Source organism: Prosopis cineraria, unplaced genomic scaffold (genome assembly GCF_029017545.1).
Source record: "Prosopis cineraria cultivar Desert tree isolate PC_DT_omini unplaced genomic scaffold, ASM2901754v1 PC5, whole genome shotgun sequence".
In the NCBI taxonomy this organism is placed as follows: domain Eukaryota; kingdom Viridiplantae; phylum Streptophyta; class Magnoliopsida; order Fabales; family Fabaceae; genus Prosopis; species Prosopis cineraria.
This window is the reverse complement of record NW_026555336.1, coordinates 2519918-2545007: the sequence shown is the minus strand read 5'-3', so window position 1 is coordinate 2545007 and position 25090 is coordinate 2519918. Positions and strand designations below refer to the sequence as shown.

The 25090-nt window shown below is 31.2% G+C and overlaps 2 protein-coding genes, 1 long non-coding RNA gene and 1 other non-coding gene across 8 annotated transcripts; 2 read left to right on the top strand and 2 right to left on the bottom strand.

The window, feature by feature from the left end:
• Positions 1-980: 980 nt before the first annotated feature.
• Positions 981-1052, bottom strand: TRNAW-CCA (transfer RNA tryptophan (anticodon CCA)). The gene has a single exon. It is a non-coding gene; the product is annotated as a tRNA-Trp (tRNA).
• A 1660-nt stretch (positions 1053-2712) lies between these two features.
• LOC129310696 (uncharacterized) lies at positions 2713-4687 on the bottom strand. The gene is made up of 3 exons (XR_008593171.1): positions 4553-4687; positions 3215-3340; positions 2713-3116 (listed from the first exon to the last, which is right to left on the bottom strand). It is a non-coding gene; the product is annotated as an uncharacterized LOC129310696 (long non-coding RNA).
• A 6955-nt stretch (positions 4688-11642) lies between these two features.
• LOC129311436 (L-ascorbate oxidase homolog) lies at positions 11643-15648 on the top strand. Its single transcript, XM_054953765.1, has 9 exons — positions 11643-11793; positions 11920-12069; positions 12186-12295; positions 12885-13155; positions 13413-13509; positions 13614-13959; positions 14583-14948; positions 15045-15123; positions 15217-15648. The coding sequence occupies exons 2-9, from the start codon at positions 11926-11928 to the stop codon at positions 15418-15420; spliced, it is 1617 nt and encodes a 538-aa protein (XP_054809740.1). The 5' UTR covers positions 11643-11793; positions 11920-11925; the 3' UTR covers positions 15421-15648.
• A 2886-nt stretch (positions 15649-18534) lies between these two features.
• LOC129311077 (SNF1-related protein kinase catalytic subunit alpha KIN10-like) lies at positions 18535-25054 on the top strand. 5 transcript variants are annotated; one of them, XM_054953047.1, is made up of 11 exons: positions 18539-18832; positions 20075-20272; positions 20548-20732; positions 20812-20994; positions 21117-21248; positions 21885-22070; positions 22763-22852; positions 22921-23004; positions 23314-23454; positions 23755-23988; positions 24457-25054. In XM_054953047.1, exons 2-11 carry the CDS (start codon positions 20083-20085, stop codon positions 24568-24570), a joined length of 1539 nt encoding a protein of 512 aa, XP_054809022.1. In that variant the 5' UTR covers positions 18539-18832; positions 20075-20082; the 3' UTR covers positions 24571-25054. The 5 variants fall into 5 exon arrangements, with proteins under 5 accessions (XP_054809024.1, XP_054809023.1, XP_054809022.1 ...); XM_054953045.1 differs by having other exon boundaries at positions 20016-20272; XM_054953046.1 differs by having other exon boundaries at positions 18541-18832; positions 20016-20272; positions 23758-23988.
• Positions 25055-25090: the final 36 nt, after the last annotated feature.

Here is a 25090-nt window from a genome sequence, read left to right as displayed (position 1 = left end):
ATTTGGTCTAAATTATTGACTCTAACCATGGCACTCTTACTATGGTGATGCGGCACCAGAGAACAATTTTACTTGTTTTGCTTTTCTTACCATTGGTGCTGTATATGGCACCTTGACTTTATATGCTATGCCATTAGTGAGTCTTTCAGCAAATTTCTGCCTCCACTATCTCTTATTTCTTTGCTTAGGCTTTTCACGGCTGCCTACCAAAAGTCGAATATTTATGAGTGGGTCACTTACTCACTTTAATTTCAACAAACTTAAATCATTTTCTTAAAAATATTACATTCAACCAAAATAATGAACTCAACCTTTTTTTATTTAAACAAGGAAATATTTTTTTTATTGATGACTCCCAAAATATAATAAAAAAACACTTCAATTATAACTAACAATAGGGAGTCATCAAAAAGCCAATAGATCAATTCCTCTTGTTAAACCTTTTATTTAAATATCATTTTTTCTGCCATCGATTTTATTTTGCTTTATTTTTTTAATTTTTTTTAACAAAGATCAAATTTCATTAAATCACAAAGAAACAATTACAAGCAAATGGACCCACAAAATTTAAATTTCGTAGGTTGAAAAAAATCAACATATAGTGAATGTAATGAAAGAAAAACATAACGGCTGATTATGAGATGGGCTTTATAAACCAGATATTAAAAAAAGACTCAGTTGATTCATTAAAGAAAAAAGACTCAATTTAAAATAACAGATTAGTGAATCAAAGACTGTTAAAAAGAAATTCACAATGAAGACATGCAAAGTCAGTTAAAAAGCATGGCAACTTTGTAACAAAAGAAAAGCAACCGATTTTATTCAATGTGTCGGTAAAAATTAAGGGAAGAAAAAAAAAAAGAAAAGAAAAACCATCACTTGGTTGGGATTCTGGGAAGATGTCAGCGTCTCTCTTGGCGGCGGAGAATGAACCTTGAATTTCAGCTCAAAAAGAAAAATAAAAAACAAAAAAGGGGAATTGAACCCGACGTGAATCGAACACGCAACCTTCTGATCTGGAGTCAGACGCGCTACCATTGCGCCACGGATCCACGATTGGTGATGGTGTAATTTAATTTTAATTTATTACTTCATTAGTGATATCAATCTCTTCGATTTGTTATGGAAGCGATAATTCATGATGACAGGTGTGTAGCATCTAGACACGTCGGTAAATTGACTGTTCTGCTTAACTAAAATTACTTATTAAATTTTAAACAAACATCTTGATTGCACTTGGATGAAAGCTTTTAAAAGTGACCAGGAATCAACATATGTTAGGGAGAATGAAAGAAAAATTTAAAAAAATAAATTAATTTAAGTTAGGTTTTAAATGTTAGATTTTAAAATGTGAAGTCAATTTTTTAATTTTACAATTTTAATGAATTTGTAACTTATATTTTAAATTTTAACAGAGAAAATAATTTTTTATTTTTTAATTATATTAAAATTTAGACAATAAATTGCAGATTTATCACAACATAGTTGTAAAATTAAGAGATTGAGTTATAAATTTTTAAAGTTTGGCACCTGAAACCTAACTAAAATTAATTGATTCTTTTGGGGCCTCTTTGTCATTCTTCCTATATATTACAATAACATCAAGTTATATATAAATAAATTAATTATTCCTATTTAGTACTCCCTCTGTTAAAAAATATAAAATATTTTTTAAAAATTAGATATTAACAAATGTAAGGTATTTTTAATCTTTTAATGTAATCATTACCTTTTTTTTTCTAAAAGTGACCATATTGAATAAATTATTTTATATTTTTTAAGGTAAAACACCATATTAAATAGGAATAAATATGAAAAAATAGGATTAGTTTAAAAACAAGTAATTACTTTATTAGGAGTGAGATTCATTTAAAACTGCCTTATATTTTTAAACGGATGGAGTGTGTATCAAAATTATTCTTTTTTTGATCAACTATTGTTTAATAAAATTTCAAAGTTTATGTAAAAATAAGATTGTCTTAGGAAAAAATAACAGTTAGGTTCCAAAAAAACTAATTAATTCAAACTAAACCTAATCAATTTCAGAATGCTAACAAAACCCATCGATTTTTTAATCACAAAATACCAAGTCTAGTATATAACTTTAGGGATTCGCAAGTTTGCCTCACAAATCTGTAATTTCATTATGATGTATTTGTAAATTATTTTTTAAATTTTAACAGAGAACATAAATTTAAAAAACAAGTTACAAATTCATTAAAACGAAATTATAGATTTGTGAGGCAAATTTGTGAATCCCTAAAGCTGTTAGATATTCTATATTACCTTTAATAGACTAAAAGACTTTAATTTGTTGGCAATTTGAAATTGATTGTTATTTAATTTGAATTAATTAGTTCTCTTAAGACTTAAGAGTCATTCTTCCATTGTCTTGTAATACTTAGCTAGATTTTACACCCCATGTCATGCACGAGAATATTAATCCTCAGTTGACAAAAATGATTTTGGTTTATTTTCAAACTGTAATATCAATTTTACTTTTATTAAATATACTTATTAATATATTTTTTCTCAATAGTATTTAATGGAGGGTAAAAATATGAGATAGAAAATTGATAACCCAACTTATAAATGAGACAAAAAAATTCTATGAGATATATTAATAAATATGGAAACTATATTAATAGCTAACAGAAGACAGTACAAACTAATCACCAAGTGGGCGATGATTATAGCTACAAAAGTCACCACTGATCCTATGAGATAATTGAGCTAATAAGTGAGCACAAATTTTTGCTTCCTATACAATCTCTTTTGAGGAAGAGTCTAGTCATTACGATAATATCTATGAGATAAATCATAAATGTTTGCTTCAAATTTTTAATGTTGTCATTAGTGATCTCAGAAGACTTGTAGTTAATCTTCTTTCTAGAATATCGAGCTCCCCAATTCAATCATCATTTTGTCATATACTTTTGGAATGGGGCAGGCTCAATTATCTTCAAGTTCGGACTCTAATATTCATGTAGTTTTATCATATGCTATGGAGATTGCAGCAACTCGTGAATATGACAAAGCAATTCTTGAGCTTCTTACAAACTAAAGCAAAAGTACTCCTAGTGTCCACTAGCTTTCTTTCTCCGCAGTTTCTTCCCCTATAAAATATATAGCAATAGTGTAATAGATAGTCACATGAATTATCTAACAAATCGATCTACAGTGACAAAATAAGTAATCTCCAGATAGAAATTACCTCGTCAAGAGCCCCTCTTCATCAACTTCTGCCGTTTTTTTTTGGACGAATGACTTCGTTCTTTCTTATGGACAATGAAATCTGATTCTGTTTCACCGATATGTTTGCATCCTCCTCCTCCTCTCACTATAGAAATAAGTTTTGGTGACGTTTAAAATTTTAATTTTATGACATTTATAAAATATTATAAAATTTAATATTTTTTTAAATCTTAAGTGACATTTCATTAATTAATAAAATATCACAAGAAGCTAACAAGAGCAGTGGTGTTTCCTCTCTACTTACTTTTTTGAAAATAGAGAAAATATATTTGTAGGTCCTTATAATTTTACTCAATTTTGAATTAAATCTCTACAGTTTTAATTTATTTTAATGAAGCCCTTATAATTTTATCTATTATATATATCGACCCCTTGAGGTTAAAATTAATGATGAATTATTAAATTTTGCACAACAAAATACTCTTAGAGTTTGTAAAAAAATTAATTTAATACTTTTGGCCAAAGTAAAAAAAAAATTAATTTGATCCGATGTTTATATTTTTATTATAATTTCTTATGAATATTCTACATGTATAAAAAATATTTAGAAGACAACATAAATATATAAATTTTGAGTTATAAAAATTATGTAATTAATTCTAAAGTCATGTAATCATTTAATAAAAACTCTTAATTTTGTTTTTTTAAAGGAAAAATGTAAGAATTTTAACTTTCAAGGATTAAAAAAATTAAGTGGTTAAGCTATAAGACTCAATTAAAAAAAATAAACTTCAGGGAGCTGATTCAAAATTGAGTGAAACTAGACTCGCACATATATTTTCCCTAAAAAATAAAAGGAAAGAGGAAATACCACCTATTTTCTTTTATTTTTTTAAATTAGAAAGCAATACTTTTTAATATATATATATATATATATATATAATCTCTTATACATCCAATTATCCATCAATTCATATACATAATTTTTTTTTAGTAAAGGTACAATTAATTTATACAATAAACTTTATTCATACAATTAATAAAAATAATTAATTAATTTCACACTATACAAAACTTCAATAAATTTAGCAAGGTCATAAAAAATTAAGGACAAAGAAAAAACATAAATTAAATATCAATTAAGAGATATAATAAGATTTATCAGTAATTTTTGCAACATAGTTGTAAAAAGCAATACCTACAACAAAAACAAATAAAAAATTAATTTAAAAAAATTATGACTAATGTAAAGAAACATCAAAGTGCTTGGAATAGATACATACCAGAAAAATGGGACAAATTTTAAATTAAAAATAAGTTTCTTCCTCAATAATTAAATAGAGATTATCATTATTACCTCTTTAAAAGTGCAAAACTTGATAAAATTGAACCGTTGATCATTGAAAGCATGAAAATTGAAGATCTCATGATTTGTTCCCCAGATCTCACTAATGCTTTATAACCAAAAAAATTATTTCACAAACAGATGTGCATGTTAGCAAATTAAAAAAAGACAAATCCTTGGAGAGTGGAAAGAAAAATGATCAATTGAAGAGAAATAAAAGCAACATCATGAAGATCCATACATACATACATACATATGGATAGGTAGATAAGAGGTAAGAAAAATAGAAAAAAGAAACATGTTATTGGTGTACTTGTACAAAAACAACCTCAAATGGAAAAGATAATGAGAGCGACTACAGCATTTAGAGACTACATATTTTGATAAAAATAAATAAAAACTATTAGGCAGCATTTCTTATGAGATTAATTAAATAAAATATTTTTAAATATTATATTAATTAATTAATTATTAAAAATAATATATTTTTAAATAAAAAAATAAAAATTATTAGGTTGTGTTTCCTCAACCAGGAAAAGTAACCTAAAATTTATTACATATTTATTATAAAATATTTATTAAAATTTGAATTCTAGAATAAAATTATTAACTATCAAATAAAATAAATTTAAGAGGAAATGTCACTTAAGATTAATTAAATAAAATATTTATTTAAATAATATTTTAATAGTTATTATTTTTATAATATAAATAATTCTTATTAAATATAATTAAAATTTTTAGATTATTAATAAATAAAAATCATTATATCAATAATACAAATAATTACAGTAATAAAAATAAAAATTAAATTGCAACAGTTGTATTATTAAGTATAATAATAATTATAATAACTATAATAAATAAAATTATTTTTTGTAATATTATCATAATTATTAGGTGGCATTTCTTTTTGAAATGCCATGAATTGTTCAATAACAACGAACTGTAACATTTTATAAAAGAAACGTCACCTCTTATTATTTTTAATAAAATTATAAATAAAAAATAATTAATAAATAGTAGCATTTCATTAAAAAAATGTCATTTAATATGCTTCAGCTTTCATATAGTGGTATTTTTTTGTTGTTATAAAATGTATGTTATTGAATCCCATTTTTATAATAGTGTGATCACCCAGTTGCTTTTCTTTAGCAATATCTTAAACTTTTTATTGCAATCTACAATGCATTTAAGTATTGGTTCATCAAATATGTCGTCGTCATCATCATCTAATGCACCGGTTAAAAAAAATCCATTGGATTAAACGTTAATTAGCCACTTCAATCAGCAAATAAAGCTAGAAATCAGGAAACTAAAGAGGGAAGAAAACAAATCATATTGGTTCAGATTATAGCTGCTAATGGCGTAAAATCACAAGAATTACTGTGTAATAGTTTCAAATCTTGATCTTTCATGCATACATGGCAAGTCAACAATGTAACTTTGAGAAAAAAGCCAATTGCGATGAAAAGACAAAACAATAAGCTTGAAGAATCTAAAGATAGTTAGAAGGAACTAAAATTTGTGTGTTGACCTAAGATTTTCTTGTCAAATTTTGCTAATCATATTCTTACCATTTTAGCTAACAAAATAATGTATTTCTTTTTCTTTTTCTTTAATATTCAAAAGAAATCAGGCAGCAGAAAATAAGAAATACTCTAGTAAAATTATCCATGCAAGGATGAGATCCCAATCTATTTTCATGTCTGATAGAATAATTCCCAGGCAGAGCACACGATATTATAACAAACATTAGGTTTGGACTTTAGAGTTTAGAGAATAAAAAATCAAAGAGAAAGGCAACAATAGATCAGATGCTTCTTCGAACAAAGAAATTGCTTAAAGCCTTACAAGAGTTGTGTCTATCTGACATAGGTCAGAGTCCCTTTTTCCTATTTATAGTAGAGAAAGCAAAATTGATGAGCAAGGGTAATCAATAATCAATAAATTTACCTTAAAAATTGAACATTCAGGGGGGTAAAAAAAAAATCAAAATGAAACTAATAGAAACAACTTACTGACAAGGTCTTTTCAGTCCATTTTGGTCAACATAACAAATTGATCTTAAAGATACTTACCTTCGCGCCTCGTCATTTTAATCAGGTTTAGTTTATGCTTATGAGAAACTTTATCATTAAAGCGACGATGGATGAACTCTTGAAACAAAACAGCAGAAAGCGTGCAAGCTTCTATCCTGCCCTACACAACTTTCACAATGTGATATCAAATGGTTGGAGTTTGAATTACATCAATAGACAACCATGTAACATCGTAAAAATATTATGTTTCCAAAATGATGTCAGAAAGAAAGCTCCTAAATTTATTATCTGAACAAATATTGGCAACAAACCTAAATTTGCAGAAATTGTAATGCAACGTCAATAACTTTGGGACAAAGCCCTGAATCGTGAAACCATTTTGAATGGAATACAGGAAAAATGCCCAAAAAAAAAAAAAACAAGCTACAGAGCAAGCATCTTTTTTTTTTCTTGGATACGGGTAATCCAAAACCATCGAGTAGTATAATCCCTGATATTGTTACAACACCCTCATTAAGGCTTAATCAACAGAGAAGTTTTTAAATTCAAGTATAATGAAAACTGTTCTAAGAGTTAAGGTACAATTTTGCTTTTAAACTATTATCAACAGAACAATATTATTCCTAAACTATTCATCATAATAGTATTGCCTCTAAACTAATTAAATCGGAGCAATATAATATTGCCCTCGTCATTTAAATGTCTGTTCCTGTAGTTAGAGGAACTCACTTTTCATGAGTGAATGTGTAATTTTATTTCTAAATTATTCTCAAAGAAGTAATGTTGCCCTTACTATTTAAAAATCATAAAATTAAATAAAAGTAAAGTAAAATAATATTAAATGTATACATAAAATAAATATAAAAAAATTTATATATGTTAATAAAATATCGATACTTTTGAGTCTACTCATATCTAATTTAATCAAGATTCACTTATATTTAACAAGTTATAAAATTATAATTTATATTTTTTATATTTATTTATATATATATATTTAATATTATTTTTATTTAATATTATTATAATTTTATATTTATATATACATTTAATATTATTTCATTTAATGTTATTATAATTTGATTTTTATTTAATTTTATAATTTTTAAATAGTAAGGGCAACATTGTTTCTCTAAAAATAATTTAAAAATAAAATTGTATATTAACTCATGAAAAGTGAGTCCACTAGCTACAATAATAAACGTTTAAATAGTAAGAGTAATATCGCTCTAATTTAATTAGTTTATGGACAATATTACTATGATGAGTGATTTCAAGGTAACATTGTTTTTTTAAAAATAATTTTAAAATAAAATTATACCTTAACCCTTGTTTCAATGATAAGATAACATTTTTTTAAATACATTGTTAATGTAAGTTTATTGAGGGGACTGAAGAAATACTCATCGAGCTATTGTTTGTTTAAAGCGTCTCTGCAGCTTGAAAGGAAACTTTCTTCAAATCAGAGAGGTATCCATAGTTCAATTCTGACATGTACGACAATATAACACCACCACGTGAGCTGTAGAAATTCCAAATAAAAATTATGTAATATAAATCAAATTCAGTGAAATATTCTCACAAAAATTACAGCTACAGCAACAAATATTAATGAAGAGAAACAGATAAATACAGAGTGGTATACGAAATTTGCTATGGCAAACTGAACAGCTGTTGAAGCTCAAAGTATAAAGCAATTTTTTAGTTACCTAAAGAAAAAACATTTATATTACCATCAAAAACCTAGACAAATTAGGTAAAAAGAGCATGACGTTAGAATAGAAGAAGAAATTAAACTCGGAAGAAACACATGGCATAGTATATATTTGAAAACGAAGCCCCATAAATCAAACCACCAGCAACGAAAAATCCAAAATCAACTCCATTTCAAAAAAGCCATTTTATATCATAAAAGAGTGGGATAAAACCAGAAAGCATGATAAAAAGATGATGAAAGGCAAACTGAAATCTTCAGCGGAGATGGCGGTGCAAGGTCGGAACTAAAGGCGCAAAGAGCACTTGAACTTAAATCCAACAAAACCATAAACCCAAAGATTAAAAAAGCCACATAAAGAAGAAATATTGAGATGATAACGTGGAAGGGAAAGAAAGGAGGAAGAGGGAAGGGAACGTAGAAGCAGAGAGAGCGAGAGAGAGACACGAACGTTAGCGGGGGGGGCATCATTTATATTTAAAATAAATATTCATATTTTTCATTAAAATATTTTTAAATATTTATAAAATTATCATTATTATAGAATTAGCTAAATATGATGTCTTATATTTGTTATTTATTTTAAAAATATTTGTTTGCATTTTTTTTTAAACAACCTCGAAATAAATATTTACCACATCTTTTAAATAACTGCTAAATAAGGAAGTCTTATTTAATAGTTTTTTTTTTAAATAACTGTCTAAGTAATTAAGGTCACTTTACTTGACATTTTTTTAAGATAACCATCACATAAGGCTAACCTTATTTTATGTTTTTTAACTTTCAAATAATGTCATGGACTTTAATTGATGTCTTTATACTTGATAGTTAATAAGTATTAAATATAGGCAAAAATAAGGGTCAAATATAGGGATTTTTGTATTAGTGTATATTAAGAATATAACATAACAAAATTAAATACTCATAAAATATAAATTTATGATAAAAAACTATCTTTTAATGGAATAAATATTTTAGTCATTTATATCATAAAAAATTATATGGGATAAGTGCATTTTTCTAAAGGGGCAAGTGAATTTTTTTGAAAAATGAGGGGGCAAATGAATTTTTTTAATGGGGCATTATACAATTTTTTGGGTGTTGCTATGTAATATTTATTTGGCTTTAACGTAGGTCCGTCAATGAGAGAGACATACCATGGTGTGGATATTCAACATTCATTTTTATGTCCAGAATGATTCCTGTGCAGCTAGCCTAAGATCCTTTAATCCCAGCAATAATTCCCTCTTATCGATTAATCCCTATTATTATCAGTAAATTGAGAAGCAAGAAGAAGAAGAAGAAGAAGAAGCCCAAACCAGAACAACAAGAGCTCATATATAGAAAGGAACACATGCAACATGAAGAACAACGACCATGAGAGGGGGAGAGAGCAGTAGCGATAGAACAAAGTGTGGGTAAAGAAAAGGGCAAAAAAGTGAGACCTGTAGACTGGAGAAGCGACCACGGCGAGCCAGCTCCTCGGCCCTGCCATTCAAAACTTACCTACCTACATCGGGGAAGTTGGGAGGTTTTGATTTCATGGATGCTAATGGCCCAAAAACGAATTCAACCAAGCCCACATCCCACCAATCTCCTCGGCCCCGCCATTCAAAACATACCTACCAAGTACCAACCAGATCATGAAAATCATATCTGATTGCTGCTGATTCAACTGTATCTACAGTAATCAGATATACTTACAATTTACAGTATAAGTAGATGGATGCGTGCTTAGTTTGTAAACATATTGGATTGGACGGCCTGCAGCGAAGTTTAATTTGTAGGAACAAATGGATCTGCGACCAATTTGATGGATGTGTCTGCAGCTGTCTGCTGGCAATTTTAATATTTCTCCCAAAAAGCAAGCCGTGAATCCAGTTAAGGCGACAAACTTCAACGTAATCCACGCTCATCACCTAAAGTGTCACAAATTTCTCTCCCCCCGTCATATTCATACACCCATCATCTATTTTTTTAAAAAAAAAAAATCTCTGTCATGTCGTAAGCTATGAATTCTGCCACGTGAGCCACCATAATTCGTTCTTACCTTGTTTTCTAAGCTTCCATATATATATTTGTTATTAATTAATTCCTGAAGATCTTCTGAATGAAAATCAATCCGCATGGATTGCAATTATCTTGGGACCAATGGATAGTGATGATTGATCTCTGTAATTCGCCGAACACCTTCAACAAGCCTCCCTGCAGAAAGATTGTGGCACGTTGTAATAAATTACACCGCCTGCATTATTTAGCCTCTCTGCAGAGACTCCAGAGGCCACATGGCCATTTATATCCTCCCCATTCCACAAAATTAAATTCCACTACCCTCCATTTTACAATGCAGCATTGTCGACCTTTCTCATTGGTTAAGAAAATAGAAAATTATCTCAATAGAAATAATGTTCAAGTCATTATATTTAATTTTTCTCTAGTCAAAATAATTCAAATTAAATAAGTTGGCAATTGAAGTCTAAATGACGCTAAAAATTTATGAGAACGTTGAATGTGGCATCCAAATACCCCTTAATCTATACTTTAACCTTAGAAACTTTACTAATTCAGAATATAAAACAAATTATTACGTCCATACAAAGGGCCATCTCCGCAAACTTGTCACACTATGCACTCATTGCATGGTTAAGCAAATACTTTTCTGTATCTAAGGGTGCCAATGCGCTTGAGTGTAGTTTTTTTTTTTTTTTTTAACTGATACAGAAAAAAAATAATTACTCTCTCTTGCATTTTTTTAAGGATCTAGATATTTAAAAACTTAAAGTATTTTTAATTTTAAATTATAATTAAATGTTTTTTAGAATTGTCCATAATAAATAAATTATTTTATATTTATTTTAAAGTAAAATACATGAAAGATGATGTTAGTTTAAAAATAATTAATTAATTAAGAAATAATTAATTAAAAATTTTATTTATATTTTTATTTTTTATGAAATCGTAATGCACAGCTACAAGGTATTCCCCCCCCCCCCAAAAAAAAAAAACCTCTCTTTTTACTTACATGAACACACTACACTCACGCACAGGTCTAATTCTCACTAATGTGAGGGCTGAGCTATGCAACACTGGATATGCAAATAAAACTGAATCAAAAAGTTCAAATGTCTTAAAAAATTCAGAAAAGGATATCAATGGCGAAAATTAAGGATTCAGTGGACTCTCTGGCTAAAAAGAAATTGAGGTTCAAAAGCAAAGGCTTCAATGGGAAGACTACAATTGAAGACTGAAGGCCTCACCAACTTCCAATGCAGGAAAACGCGTTTGCGGCGCCAAATATCATCAATTGGACAGTTTGCCTTCTTAAAAGAGCAAATAAAAAATTCATATATTTTTCCTTTGCCCCCAAATCATGAATTGTCGCGCACCGACCTGTGCCTTGTCACTTTTCCCGCCTCATTTTATATATCATGAATTCTCCAAGGCCGAGTGGATTTCACTATTGAAGTGGGTGACGGTTTCGGCAAAATCCAGATCTGGTACGTTCAAGCTCGCTTACTTCCATGGAAACTCCACCGCAATTCGTCCTCTTAATTTAATTCCTACATTCCAGTTCTGGCACTGCATCAGTGTGCTTCTCACTGACTCTGGTTTTTGTTTTTTAGATACCAATGGGAAGCATTGGTTTACTCCATCTGTTTTGTGTCCTTGTGGCGTTTTTCGGTGTGTCCTTGGTGAAATCAGAGGATGCATACAAGTTTTACACATGGACTGTGACTTATGGGACTCTTTCTCCTCTGGGCGCTCCTCAGCAGGTGGGTTTTCTGCGCTATCAGATGATCAGATCTAAGATCTATTCTTCGATACTTGTGTATGTCGCTATGTGAGGGAATATTTGGATTTCTTACATTTTCACGTTTGATTTTTGAAGGTCATTCTCATCAATGGACAATTTCCTGGCCCTAGGCTTGACTTGGTAACTAATGACAACGTCATTCTCAACCTTGTCAACAAGCTGGACGAGCCGTTTCTACTCACTTGGTGAGTTAGTTTCTTTTCTCAACGTCATTCTCATAAAAGTACACCTTTTTGCTGCATTCCTTTGATTTGTTTACTGCATTGGCTCTCAGGAATCTATATTTCCTCAAGTCGCTGAATGAATCGCGTCAAATTTAACAATCTGGAAAACAAACGATAGAACAGAGGCTGGCTTTGTCATAATATTCGGTTTTTTAATCCAATAGTTGTTTAGACTTCAATCTTTAACGCAACATTTTCAGTTATTTTATGGCAGTCTTCATATTTACTAGATCTCTTGGAATTCGTGGAAAGCCAGCCAGAAATAATGTAGTTACCTAATTAGCAAGCGACACAAGCACAAGACAGTTTACCATCATTTTAATAAATGCCATAAAACAGAAGAGTGCCCTTGTTTGGTTGTATCTTAGCGGACGAGTTTTGTTCCAATATAGTTTGATCCTGAAAATTTTAAATCATGTCTGATGTAGCTCGCTACTGATGGCATTCTCAGAGCGTGCATTATAATTTCTTTTTCATATTGTCTGGTCCTGAGTAATGAGTCTGACAAGACATTGAAGAATAAGGTTGAAGATTATTGTTTGTGAAATAGGAATGGCATTAAGCAAAGAAAGAATTCATGGCAAGATGGTGTATTGGGAACCAATTGCCCAATTCCTCCGAACTCAAATTACACATACAAGTTTCAGACCAAGGATCAGATTGGAACCTACGCGTACTTCCCATCAACTCAACTGCACAAAGCAGCTGGAGGGTTCGGTGGACTCAATGTCTATCACAGATCTGTCATCCCTATCCCTTATCCTAATCCTGATGGAGATTTTACTCTACTTATTGGCGATTGGTACAAGACCAGCCACAAGGTAAGCATAATGACATTCTGCCTTTTGATTGCTGAGGAATCACTTGAAAAATTATATGCCACATTGAACCTGGGATTTGGGTAGAAACCAATGGTTACTTTCCAAAATGTGCAAGGTTTTTTTTTTTTAAAGGAATGTATTTTTTGAATAATGAAAATATGTAATGTTTTCAGAAACCGAGCAGACCCTAGAATTCCCTAACAGATTCTGTTATGTCATGTTTTCTTTATTCATTCTTCTTCATTTGATGTTTGCAGACATTAAGGGGAACTTTGGATTCTGGAAGATCTCTTGCCTTTCCTGATGGCCTTCTCATTAATGGCCAGGCTCATACTACTTTCTCTGGTGATCAAGGTCAGTTAGTGTTTTCAGAGGATATAGCTGAATTTCTTCTGGAAGTGATATCAGAAAACTTGATCGTATTTTCTGTTACTGAGAGTATTTATTCTTCCTTTCAGGAAAAACCTATATGTTCAGGGTCTCAAACGTGGGCTTGTCAACCTCAATTAACTTCAGAATTCAGGGCCATACCCTGAAACTTGTTGAGGTTGAGGGATCACACACTGTCCAGAACCTATACGACTCTCTTGATATTCATGTTGGCCAATCGGTCTCTGTCTTAGTAACCTTAAATCAGCCTCCAAAAGATTACTACATTGTTGCCTCGACAAGATTTACAAAGCAAGTTCTCACAACAACTGCGGTTTTACACTACACCAACTCTCACTCCCCGGCTTCTGGACCCTTGCCTGCTTCTCCTCCTTCTGAATACCATTGGTCTATGCAGCAAGCCAGAACCTACAGGTTATTTAGCAAATATCTAGTGGACAATAAAGATGCAACTAGTGAATTGATATTTTCATGCCTTTTGCCCTGGAACCATATATTTCATCCACATTTGGTTCGTCAGTTTTTTTTTTGGTTGATAATTTGGTTCACTAGTTTGAGAGTCTCATTTTAGTCTTCTAAAGAGGATTTTGCCTTATTGTCTTCGTGTTTAGTCTATATTAACACATAATTAGGAGAGATGGATGACACGGCCTAAGGTGAAGCTGATACAGCCATTAAATTATTCCTTTGTTATTGAAACATGTCATGATAGAGCGCCAAATGTTGTGTTGTTTTGACAATGTCAAGTGGCATGATGCTCTTATGGCATGTTAATGAAAGTTGAATACTTGGTGACCTCATTAGCTTTTCATTAGGCCTGATCTTCTACCTCTGGTAGTTATCTGTTAATGGCTTGATGTGAAGACAATATTAAGGACAGAATTCTTTCTGGAAGACTAGAATGAAGTATGTTCAGACTCTAGGCGAAATTGAGACAGGGTGTATCTTTGGAGGACCAAAATGGCCATTTGCTCAATAAAGAAGTGAGTTGATTCATAGATTATGATCTGTCTGAAATTAATCGTTCCTTCCTGCAGATGGAATCTTACAGCAAATGCCGCTAGGCCTAATCCACAAGGGTCATTCCATTATGGGAAGATCACTCCAACAAAGACGATTGTGTTGGCCAATTCAGCCCCTTTGATAAATGGAAAACTACGTTATGCTGTTAACAAGGTCTCCTATGTTAACCCTGATACACCTCTCAAGCTTGCTGATTACTTCAACATCCCAGGAATCTTCAGCGTGGATAAGATGCAAATCAGTCCATCTGATGGTCCAGCATTCATAGCTACCTCTGTCCTCCAATCTTCTTTGCATGATTTTCTCGAGATTGTTCTCCAGAACAACGAAAACACCTTACAATCTTGGCATCTTGATGGTTACGACTTTTGGGTAATTGGGTATGACTCTTTCGCTTCAATCTCCCATCTTGAATATTTATATTTCCTATCAGCTTCAGGGAGTTCTAATGAGATTCATCGCAACATTAAATTCAGATACGGTTCAGGCCAATGGACACCAGACAAGAGAAGCACCTATAATCTCGTGGATGCCCTCACCAGACACACTGCTCAGGTAACTAAAACCAAGTTCTGACTATGATTCTCAAGAGCAATCGAATCCTCTTAAGCATGCTAATTAAGGTAGCGGTGGTTCAAATAAATGTAGGTATATCCGAACTCGTGGACAACAATACTGGTGTCGCTGGACAACCAAGGAATGTGGAATATGAGGTCAGCAATATGGGAAAGGCAATATCTAGGGCAGCAGTTCTATCTCAGAGTGTGGAATGCACAGAAAAGTCTTGCTAATGAGTATGATATTCCCAGCAACGCCCTCCTCTGCGGCAAAGCTGTTGGACATCACCCTTAACATGTATCATCCCATTATTAATATTTTTTTTTTGGCGTACTTGATAGTCATGAGAGTTTGACTAGATGAAAAATTAGAGAAGGAAAAAAAAAAAGAAACACAGGAGTTAAATTATAGAATTTTGGGTAGTATTGTGATAAAATTACCAATTGCACGACTGCTTATGAAAACAGAACGCCACCATTTTTAGTGGCCAAATTAAATCCATGTATTTTTAGGTTTATTAAAGTATGCGTGCTTCATAAAATGCCTATATTTTCTGGAAATAATAAATCACATCCTTTCGTTCATGCGTACTATTTTAAATTTAAATTTTAGCTAAAGGCCCCTGTAAAGGTTTAGTTATAAATTAGGATCAATAATAATTTTGCTCAGCCTCGCTGAGTTTTCTTCCTTGTTTAAAAAAATAAATAAATTAGAATCACTGTAATCTGAAAATGCATGGTAAGATAGGGAATTGAATTGAAAATATGATTTTTGGCCAAAAAAAATTGAAAGTATGTCTTGAAAATTGAACAAAATGCCATTTATTTTTTCAATAAGTTAATAAGTATTTCTTCCATTAAAAAATGTAAAATCATTTTTAAGCAGTTGAATGTTAAAAAATATAAAACATTTTTAATTTTTTGAGGTATAATTATTATTATTTTTAAGAGTACACCTATTAACGAACGACTTTATATTTATTATAAAGTGTTTAATATGAATAAATATAGAAAGATGTGTTAGATTAAAAATAAGTAACTATTTTATTAAAGAGTAAAGTTTTATTAAAAATACCTTATATTTTTTAATGAAGGGAGTACATTTCATATTTTAATAAGTTAATAAGATTTAGTATGTAGAAATATTATTAAACAGTTTTTTTTAAGAAATTTTACAATTATATATATTTTTTTTTACTAAATACAATTATATATTATTAAATGACAAGTTGTGTTAAGATATTAACAAGTTTATTTTATATTGTAACAAGTCAATACAATTGACTATATAAAAGGTATTATTAAATATTAATAAGTTTTAATAGTGGCTGGTCAAAAAAAAAAGTTTTAATAATGACTTAACAAGTATGCAAGAGAGAAATGATAAATTAGAGTTTTGATAAGGACACTTCATATCACATTATAACAAATTCACAAAATTGAATATGTAGAATATATTGTTAATAATTGAAGGGTGCTTGATTTAAATGATTGAAAAAATTGAATCATTTTATCTTGAAGTCTTGAGTTTGAATATTGAAATATGTAGTTGTGTTAGATAAAAATGTTAAATGCATTCGATGAGGCTGCTGTTAGTAATAATAATATCAATTAATGCAAGTTTGGATTGGTTTGGATGAGAAAGTATGCTTCATATTAAAAAAAATGAAAAAATGAATTTTACCCAAAAAATGAAAGCATTTTATTAATTTCTTATTGAAACATATTTTCAATTTAATCTCTTAATCTTATAGTATATTTTCAAATTCATTTGGTAATGATTTAGAATTAAGCCATGCAAGGTGCTTTACTAGAGTTCTAAATCTCTCCCAACTTTAAAACTTTCAATGAAAATATGAATATTTTTAATTAGAATAATTCTTGCATTTATAATGGGGTGTCAGAATTTTCTTAGCAATTAAAAACACGTAAAGTTGATAAAAATACAAACTTCGCGGTCCACGGCATGGGAATAGTTTCAACGAGCATTTTTTTTTTAATAATGTATTCTATTTCGTCTTTAATATAAAATAAAAATAAAATTTTTTTATTTTTAATATATCATGAAATTAGAAAAGTTAATGCTCTTAATTTCATTCCTTATTTATTTACTGTAATTCAAATTCGTAAAATAGAATTTATTATGATTATGATTACTAATTATAAAAGGGATTAAGATTAGAGAGTTACATTTTTTTAATAATTTAAAGGATATAATCATCATTACCTAATAAACGTGGAGTTGGTTAATTTTATCTTATACTCTCTCTATTTAAAAATGTAAGTCATTTTTTAATAAGTTGAATATTCAAAACTGTAGAGCATTTTTAATCTTTTGAGATGTAATCATTGTCTTTTTTTTAAGTGTCCCTATTAATAATAAATTTATATTTATTATAGGGTGTTTAATAGAGATAAATATGAAAAGATATGGTTAGTTTGAAAGTAAATACCTACTTTATTGAGGGTGAAATTCGATTGAAAATATTTTATATTTTTTAACGGAGGGAATATTAAGAACCATACTAGTATATTGATGGATTGATATTGTTGATAATAAAAAAAAATTAAACCTAGAACATTACATAAGGTTAAACCTACGTCATTATTTGACTATTTTGCTGCATCTTCATATCTTCAAGGTGATCAAATATATGCTTGATTTTGTTTTGATCAAAATATAAACCAAAACAAATCAATAGGTTTGTACAAAAATTACACTTAATCAATTTTTTTTATTAAGATTAGTTTGGCTTGGTTTGGTTTGGTTTGATTCATATATAAACCAAGATTTAATATTTTTTGACTATTTTTTTTCTTTTTATATTCTAACATCAAGTTATATTTTCAGCTTTATTATTTATAAGTGAAAATAAATATTATATCAAAAATAAAAATATTTGACTTTTTATCATTAATGAAAAGAAACTTGTTTTAAATCAATAAAAAGAAAAGGTGTTTCAATAGTAAGCCATAAAGTATTTGATTCTTCTCAATCAACAATGACAATACACCTCTCCTTAATTTGAATCATTTTTTATTTTAAAAGCAATTAGTAAAATTGAGAAAAATAAAGTTAAGAATTTTAGTAAAGTATTTTGGACTTGGATGGACTTTAGTTGAGATTAAAATTTAAAAATAATAAATACTAATTAATAGTTTAATATTAATTATAAAAAATACATTTAAAATATAAAAAAATATCGTTCAAGTTTGGTTAAGATTTAAAAAAAAACCAAAACTTAAATCAAGCTATTTTATTTTTAATTTATAAAATTAAATCAAACTTTATTAATAATTAATTTCATTCGATTTTAATTGGTTTTGGTTTGGTTTGGTCGCTTTGTTGAGTTTTGCTTACCCTTGTCTTCAAGATGAAGCAGTTCTCAGTTCAGTCTCTTATCAAGCAACCTGGCTTGTGCCCCCTTAGCCTTCTGGAAACCCTTAAAGCGCACCGCTTTACTTTTTTCGGGCCCTATTTGGTTTTGGAATTTCTTGACTTAGCAGCCCGTTGCTCGTTGCGAAAGCATCGAGGGAGAACATGAGGATGTACCATTATTCGTCATGTTCCTGAATTCATGGTGATTAGGTTAACGTACAGGGCATCAATCTCAGGGTCGTAACAGGACAGTTACTTCGAGTTCGATTCTTCATCCCAAACCCAAATCCTAAGAGTTTTGTTGACTCCATCTACGGTTGAATCGGTGGTAACATTTTGGGGTTCTTGGATCGATTTTCAAAATTGCTTTCTTGTCGTCATTGAATTGAAACTTTACACTATCGTCCGTTTTTCTGCATCGTGTTCAATATATAATTAAGCGTTTCAATTGGAAAATTTTGTTTTACTTTTCGGTGATCTGGATTTAGCTTCACCGTGAAAGGAAAGGGCTAGGGTGGAAAATATTGTCAAATGGTTTCTCTTCATATTAATTAAAGATATCAGTCAAGCAAAGAAGATTTATGCTACTTTACTTCGCATATTTTGATTCTATACCCTTTGCGCTCGTTCAGCATTTTGGAGCTTGGTCGTATTTAAGCCTTATGATTCTCATGAGAAATCTCGGTAACTCGATTGTAGTCATGATTCGTCAAATACTTTCTATTCCAATAAATTTAACTGAATTTCATATATCTTTCAAGTTGGATATAGAAACAAGCAAAGTCAGCTGGTGTCAAGTGGTAGATGACAACATTTGACATCGGTAGTGCATGTTTATGGTTGTAATTCGTTTTAGTAGGAAAAAAAAAACAAAAAAAAAAAAAAACTTATTAGTTGGGTGATTGGTATCTTCCTGAGAAAAAAAAATATATGCAACTTTATCCACTACCTGTACATCTAGTGGTATTTTCAAACCCTTCAGGAAAGGGGTCTTATAAGTTTGAAATATGAAAATATGTGGAGTATCAATGAGAAGGAAAGAAAGAATGTTATTTTGCTGCTACATTTTTTTCTCTTTTATTGCTAAGCATAATTTTGGTAGAAAAACTAAATATTGTTGAGTCTCATCTTAGAACACAATATTTGTTGTGAGCTAAACTGGCTTGAATTGCGCATCACGATCTTATCATTTTAAATTGCAGCATAGTATGTTCTTTATATATATATATATATATATATATTAATTTAATGCTTTTTATGAAAACGTCTTTTCTGAAATGCATTCTCTATCAATCTTAACGATATTCCCATTATATGGTTGTTAATATCTATAGCTCTAGAGACTTCTGTATCTGAGACATTTAATTGCCTGTACTCCTAGTTAAGTTGTACCAGATTGTGCAAAAAGCCTTTGAAAAAGCTTGGTGCAACTTGTGACCATTTTTGCTTGTAACACAATTTGAGTATGCTTCTTTCTTTCTGATTAGGGAAAAATTGATCATGTCATGTAGGTATATTCACTTTCATGCATCCAATTTTCATGATGTTTCTTCTGTAATAATGCATCCAGATCTGAAAATGGATGGATCAACTGGTCGTGGTGGTACTGGTGTGGACATGTATCTACCAAATTATAAATTGGGGAAAACACTTGGTATTGGATCCTTTGGCAAGGTGAAAATTGCAGAGCACGTTTTGACAGGTCACAAAGTTGCTATTAAGATCCTCAACAAACGTAAGATAAAGAATATGGAAATGGAAGAAAAAGGTTTGTGTCGCCTGCTTTCAAATTTTCTTGGAAGTCTTCATATCAGTTTGAGGATTGGGTTTCAAGTTTATATTTTTATTTTGGAAGGTTCTGGTTTATAGGCTGAAAAACTAAAGGTGTTTTCCAAGATTTGATTCCAATATTCTTCTACGTATAGAGGTTGGGGAGAAATATACAACTGATTTTTGTGTCTTTCAAATTTTGCATGTTTGCTACTGTTGCTTTCTGTTGATTGAATATTAATTTCTATTTTTTCCCCTTCAAACTTGTCACAGTGAGAAGAGAAATAAAAATTTTAAGATTGTTCATGCATCCTCACATCATAAGACTTTATGAAGTCATAGAAACTCCAGCTGACATATACGTTGTTATGGAGTATGTCAAATCTGGAGAGCTCTTTGACTACATAGTAGAAAAGGGCAGATTGCAAGAAGATGAAGCTCGTAATTTTTTTCAGCAGGTAGGATTAAGTGCAAATTTTTGCATTTCAGCAACTTATGCTTATCATCATTTAAGCTAAATTTCTGTTCTGGAAACAGATAATCTCTGGTGTGGAGTACTGTCACAGGAATATGGTGGCTCATAGAGACTTGAAGCCCGAGAATTTGCTGTTGGACTCCAAATGCAATGTCAAGATTGCAGATTTTGGTTTGAGCAACGTAATGGTTGATGGTCACTTCCTTAAGACAAGTTGTGGGAGCCCAAACTATGCTGCTCCTGAGGTTTGGAATCTTTTTGATTGCAAACAAAAGGATGCTTTTATTATTTAGAAAGAATTTGGTGATTCATGTTTGGTTTCTTTTGGTGATTCATATTTTTTTCCTTGTATTCTGCATTTTTTCAGGTAATATCTGGAAAATATTATGCTGGACCTGAAGTAGATGTCTGGAGCTGTGGTGTAATTTTATACGCTCTTCTTTGTGGCACTCTTCCTTTTGATGATGAAAACATTCCAAATCTTTTCAAGAAAATAAAGGTATTGCTGGTCTGTCTTTAATCCTATATCTTTCCGATGGGAGGTATCCTTAGAATGTTTCTGTCATGTCAAATTATTTTCTTCATGGGTTCTGACTTCTGAGTCTCGTATTGTCCTTGTGATCAGAAGAGCTATGTCTTGGTCAGAAAAGCTTATAGGTTTGAGCCCAATATTCATTGTAGCTTTTTAAGCTTCAATTATCAGTTTTGGTTCCTTCAGTGATCCGGTTGTGTACTTATGCTATTAATACATTCCTGCTTCTAATTATCTATTTTTTCATGAACAATATCATTTCACCAGCGGAATCTGTTTATCCTAGAAATAATGGGTCAATGTCTCGTTGTTATTGATAACATTAGCACAGTATCTGACATCACTGCCTGGGAAAGTTTATATTGAGTTATTTCACTTTTTGATTGGGAGAGAGAATCTGGTGGAGTTCTCTGGTGTTCCCTTTGCATTTTTCTATCTCTTCTGCCACTTCCCTTCTGAGTGCTTTTGTTAGCTTAAAATGTGAACCTACACCATAGTGATTGAAAAACCCAAGATAATAAATGCTATATATTAGTAGTTTTCAAATATAAAATACATGCATTTCTTCTTTTGCTTCCCCATGTGACCTCTTATTTCTTATAGGGTGGGATATACACTCTTCCTAGTCATCTATCACCTGGTGCTAGAGATCTGATCCCAAGGATGCTTGTGGTTGATCCTATGAAAAGGGTGACCATACCTGAAATTCGTCAACACCCATGGTTCCAAGCTCATCTCCCTCGTTATTTGGCAGTGCCACCACCAGATACTTCACAGCAAGCCAAAAAGGTTTTATGCTTACTATTTATACATTATTTTGATGCTTTTGCATTTTGCATATGATTTGATGATTTTTTGCTATTTTATTTTACATCGAGTGATTGATAGCTGGCTTGTTTACATGAAGTGTTTTGTTTGTGATTTTTTTTCTTTTTGGGTTTGTTATTTACTCTCTGATTGCTCGATGTTCTTTTTGTGGATAAACTGACTTGCATAAAAGGAATTTTCTTTTGGCAACATGCTTTGGTAATTGAAATTACAATCTTTCAATGGCATTGGAGGTTAATTAAATAATATGCTGAACCTTTTTAATTTGAGGGCAAAGAGTTTCATAATTCTTTAAATTTCCTAATTTCAATTTCCTTCTGTGACTTGTTCGGTACATAATTCTTCTAGTATTAACATGAGGCAGACATGAGTTCTATCATTCACTCTTTAAATTCTGTATAGTGAAATATGGAATGAAGTTGCTGGGTTGCGGCCATTGCAATCCACATATCTTCATGCATCTGGTTTGTTTGTGGATTTCTGCAGCATACAAAGAGTTTCAGCTGCCTTCTGTCTTTTTCCCCCTTAATGACTTATGCTATATATGTATATATACTTGTATGTTTGGAATATTAAGTTTTGTGTGGTATTAATTATCGGAAAACTATGATCTGCGCAAATAATTAATTTCAATCAGCATTATGGTTTTGTAGATTGATGAGGAAATTCTTCAGGAAGTGGTTAATATGGGATTTGATAGGAATCAGTTGGTTGAATCTCTTCGCAACAGGTTACAGAATGAGGTATGCACTCTTTATTCTTTTGCTGTATATCTGCCACATTCTCTCTTCCTTCCTTCCATGTATTTCAGGGTACCGTGGCATATTATTTGCTATTGGACAACCGGTTCCGTGTTTCGAGTGGCTATCTTGGTGCTGAGTTTCAAGAGAGTATGGTGAGTTTGTCTTCACCTGGTTTTAGGTTTCATTAGTTTATATTATTTATTATGATATGACGTATATGTAATGAATACATGGTACATCTCTGGCATGCTTCAAGCTGCAGTCCTGTGTGAACAAGGCATCAGTCCCATACCCTGTATTGAAAACATTGAAATTTATTTTATTTCCTGGACATTGTATACTATGGAGTTTATAATTGTGGAACAAAAGGTGTTACATACCTTGGTATATCATGTTTCTTTCTTTATTTTTAAGACAATTTTGTGAAGCTCACTAGCTTTGATTATCTGATGATTGATTAGGATACTGGTTGTAATCGGATGCATCCTAGTGAAGTTGCTGCTCCAGCTGTTGGGAACCGCTTTCCAGGGTACATGGATTATCAAGGAACTGGGTTGAGGCCACAGTTCCCTGTGGAGAGAAAATGGGCTCTTGGGCTTCAGGTACAATGTTTTGATTGTTATCTTTTCTTTTTACATGATGGAGCTGACTTCCTAATGAGCATTTCCGCCTTATATGCTACCTTTACTGGTGATGATGCGTAACTATTTTAAGAGGAAATCCTTGTTTGATGTCTGGGTTTATCTATCTGATTCCCTCTCTTTTATGGAAGTCTGGGTGATCAATTTTGTTGATTGACTCTAGTTATGCACAAATAAAAATTGTTAGTGTCTATACTGTTCCTTGTTGATAGCTTTGATGGACTTGCTTTGTTAATTATTGTCCTATAAATTATCTTGTAGCAGTCTCGAGCCCATCCGCGTGAAATAATGACTGAGGTCCTTAAAGCTCTGCAAGAATTGAATGTGTGCTGGAAGAAGATTGGACACTATAACATGAAGTGCCGGTGGGTCGCTAGCATTCTGGGTCATCGTGAAGGAATGGTGAATGATCATAATCATTACTTTGGAGATGATTCTGCTATTGCTGAGAATGACACTGTTTCTAAGTCAAATGTGGTCAAGTTTGAAATGCAGGTAACATTTCTTGAAAACCGTAGTCTCAATTTGTTGCACTTGGCTAAAGAAGAAATGCCAACAGAACAGGGTCTTTTAACTGCAAGTTTTCACTGTCATGATCAGATAAGAATCCGTATATTTAAATTTAATTATTTAAACTACTGCTGGGGTTACAGAATATATTTCTCTTAGTATTTGATATGTTTGCGATAGATAAAATGCAACTGATACGTTACTTGCCATATATTTGCTTCTGAGTTAAGTTAGGGTTAGAATTGCATTGTGTTCCGTAAAGTGTTTGTTATCCTAGTTTTCTCCTCTTAAGTTACTGCATGTATTTTGCATTCTCTGGACATCATGATGAGAAGATTCTTTATCGCTGTCTGTTGATAAAGTCATTTAGTAACATGGAGATACAATGTACAATTATCCGCAGTATTCTTTGACTCCAAAGGTAACATCTACTTTCTTTCATGAATTTGACAGCTTTACAAAACCCGTGAAGAGAAGTATCTGCTTGATCTTCAAAGGGTCCAGGGCCCACAGTTTCTCTTCTTGGATCTTTGTGCTTCTTTCCTCGCACAGCTACGTGTCCTCTAGAGCGAAGAGCTTAGGCTGACAAGGGAGACTCTGAGATGTGTTTTGTGGAGCTTGTGGATAAGGTTGCATTGTACATAAGTGCAATTTCAGCTTCAGTCCTTCAATGTAACCCTACTTTTTTTTTCTTGGCCTGGGTGACCATTATTGCTGCAAGCTAACCTAAATATCAGAGTTGCTTCCATAATTTGGTGTTCAACTGGGTGTGCTTTCCCGCAGAGGAACTGAATTTCTACCATGTGAAAGTGAAAAATCTGGGAACGCTGTGGAAGAATTAGCGTTAGTCTTTAGTATGTACATGGTTTTTGTTGCTGTAAATACTGTTGATAACTGGTACTTGAAACAAGGCTTTCTGTCCATGCAGCATGTAAAGCTAGCAAGGTTAGCCTTTTGCCCGTGCATGAAAGTGTTGATTGTGTTGTATAATCAATTCACTCTTCCTGCTTACTTTGAGGCAAGGAACGAATCCAGGGTTGGTTCTTGACTAGCCCTTTCTCCTGGTTGCTATCCACATGATCCGCGA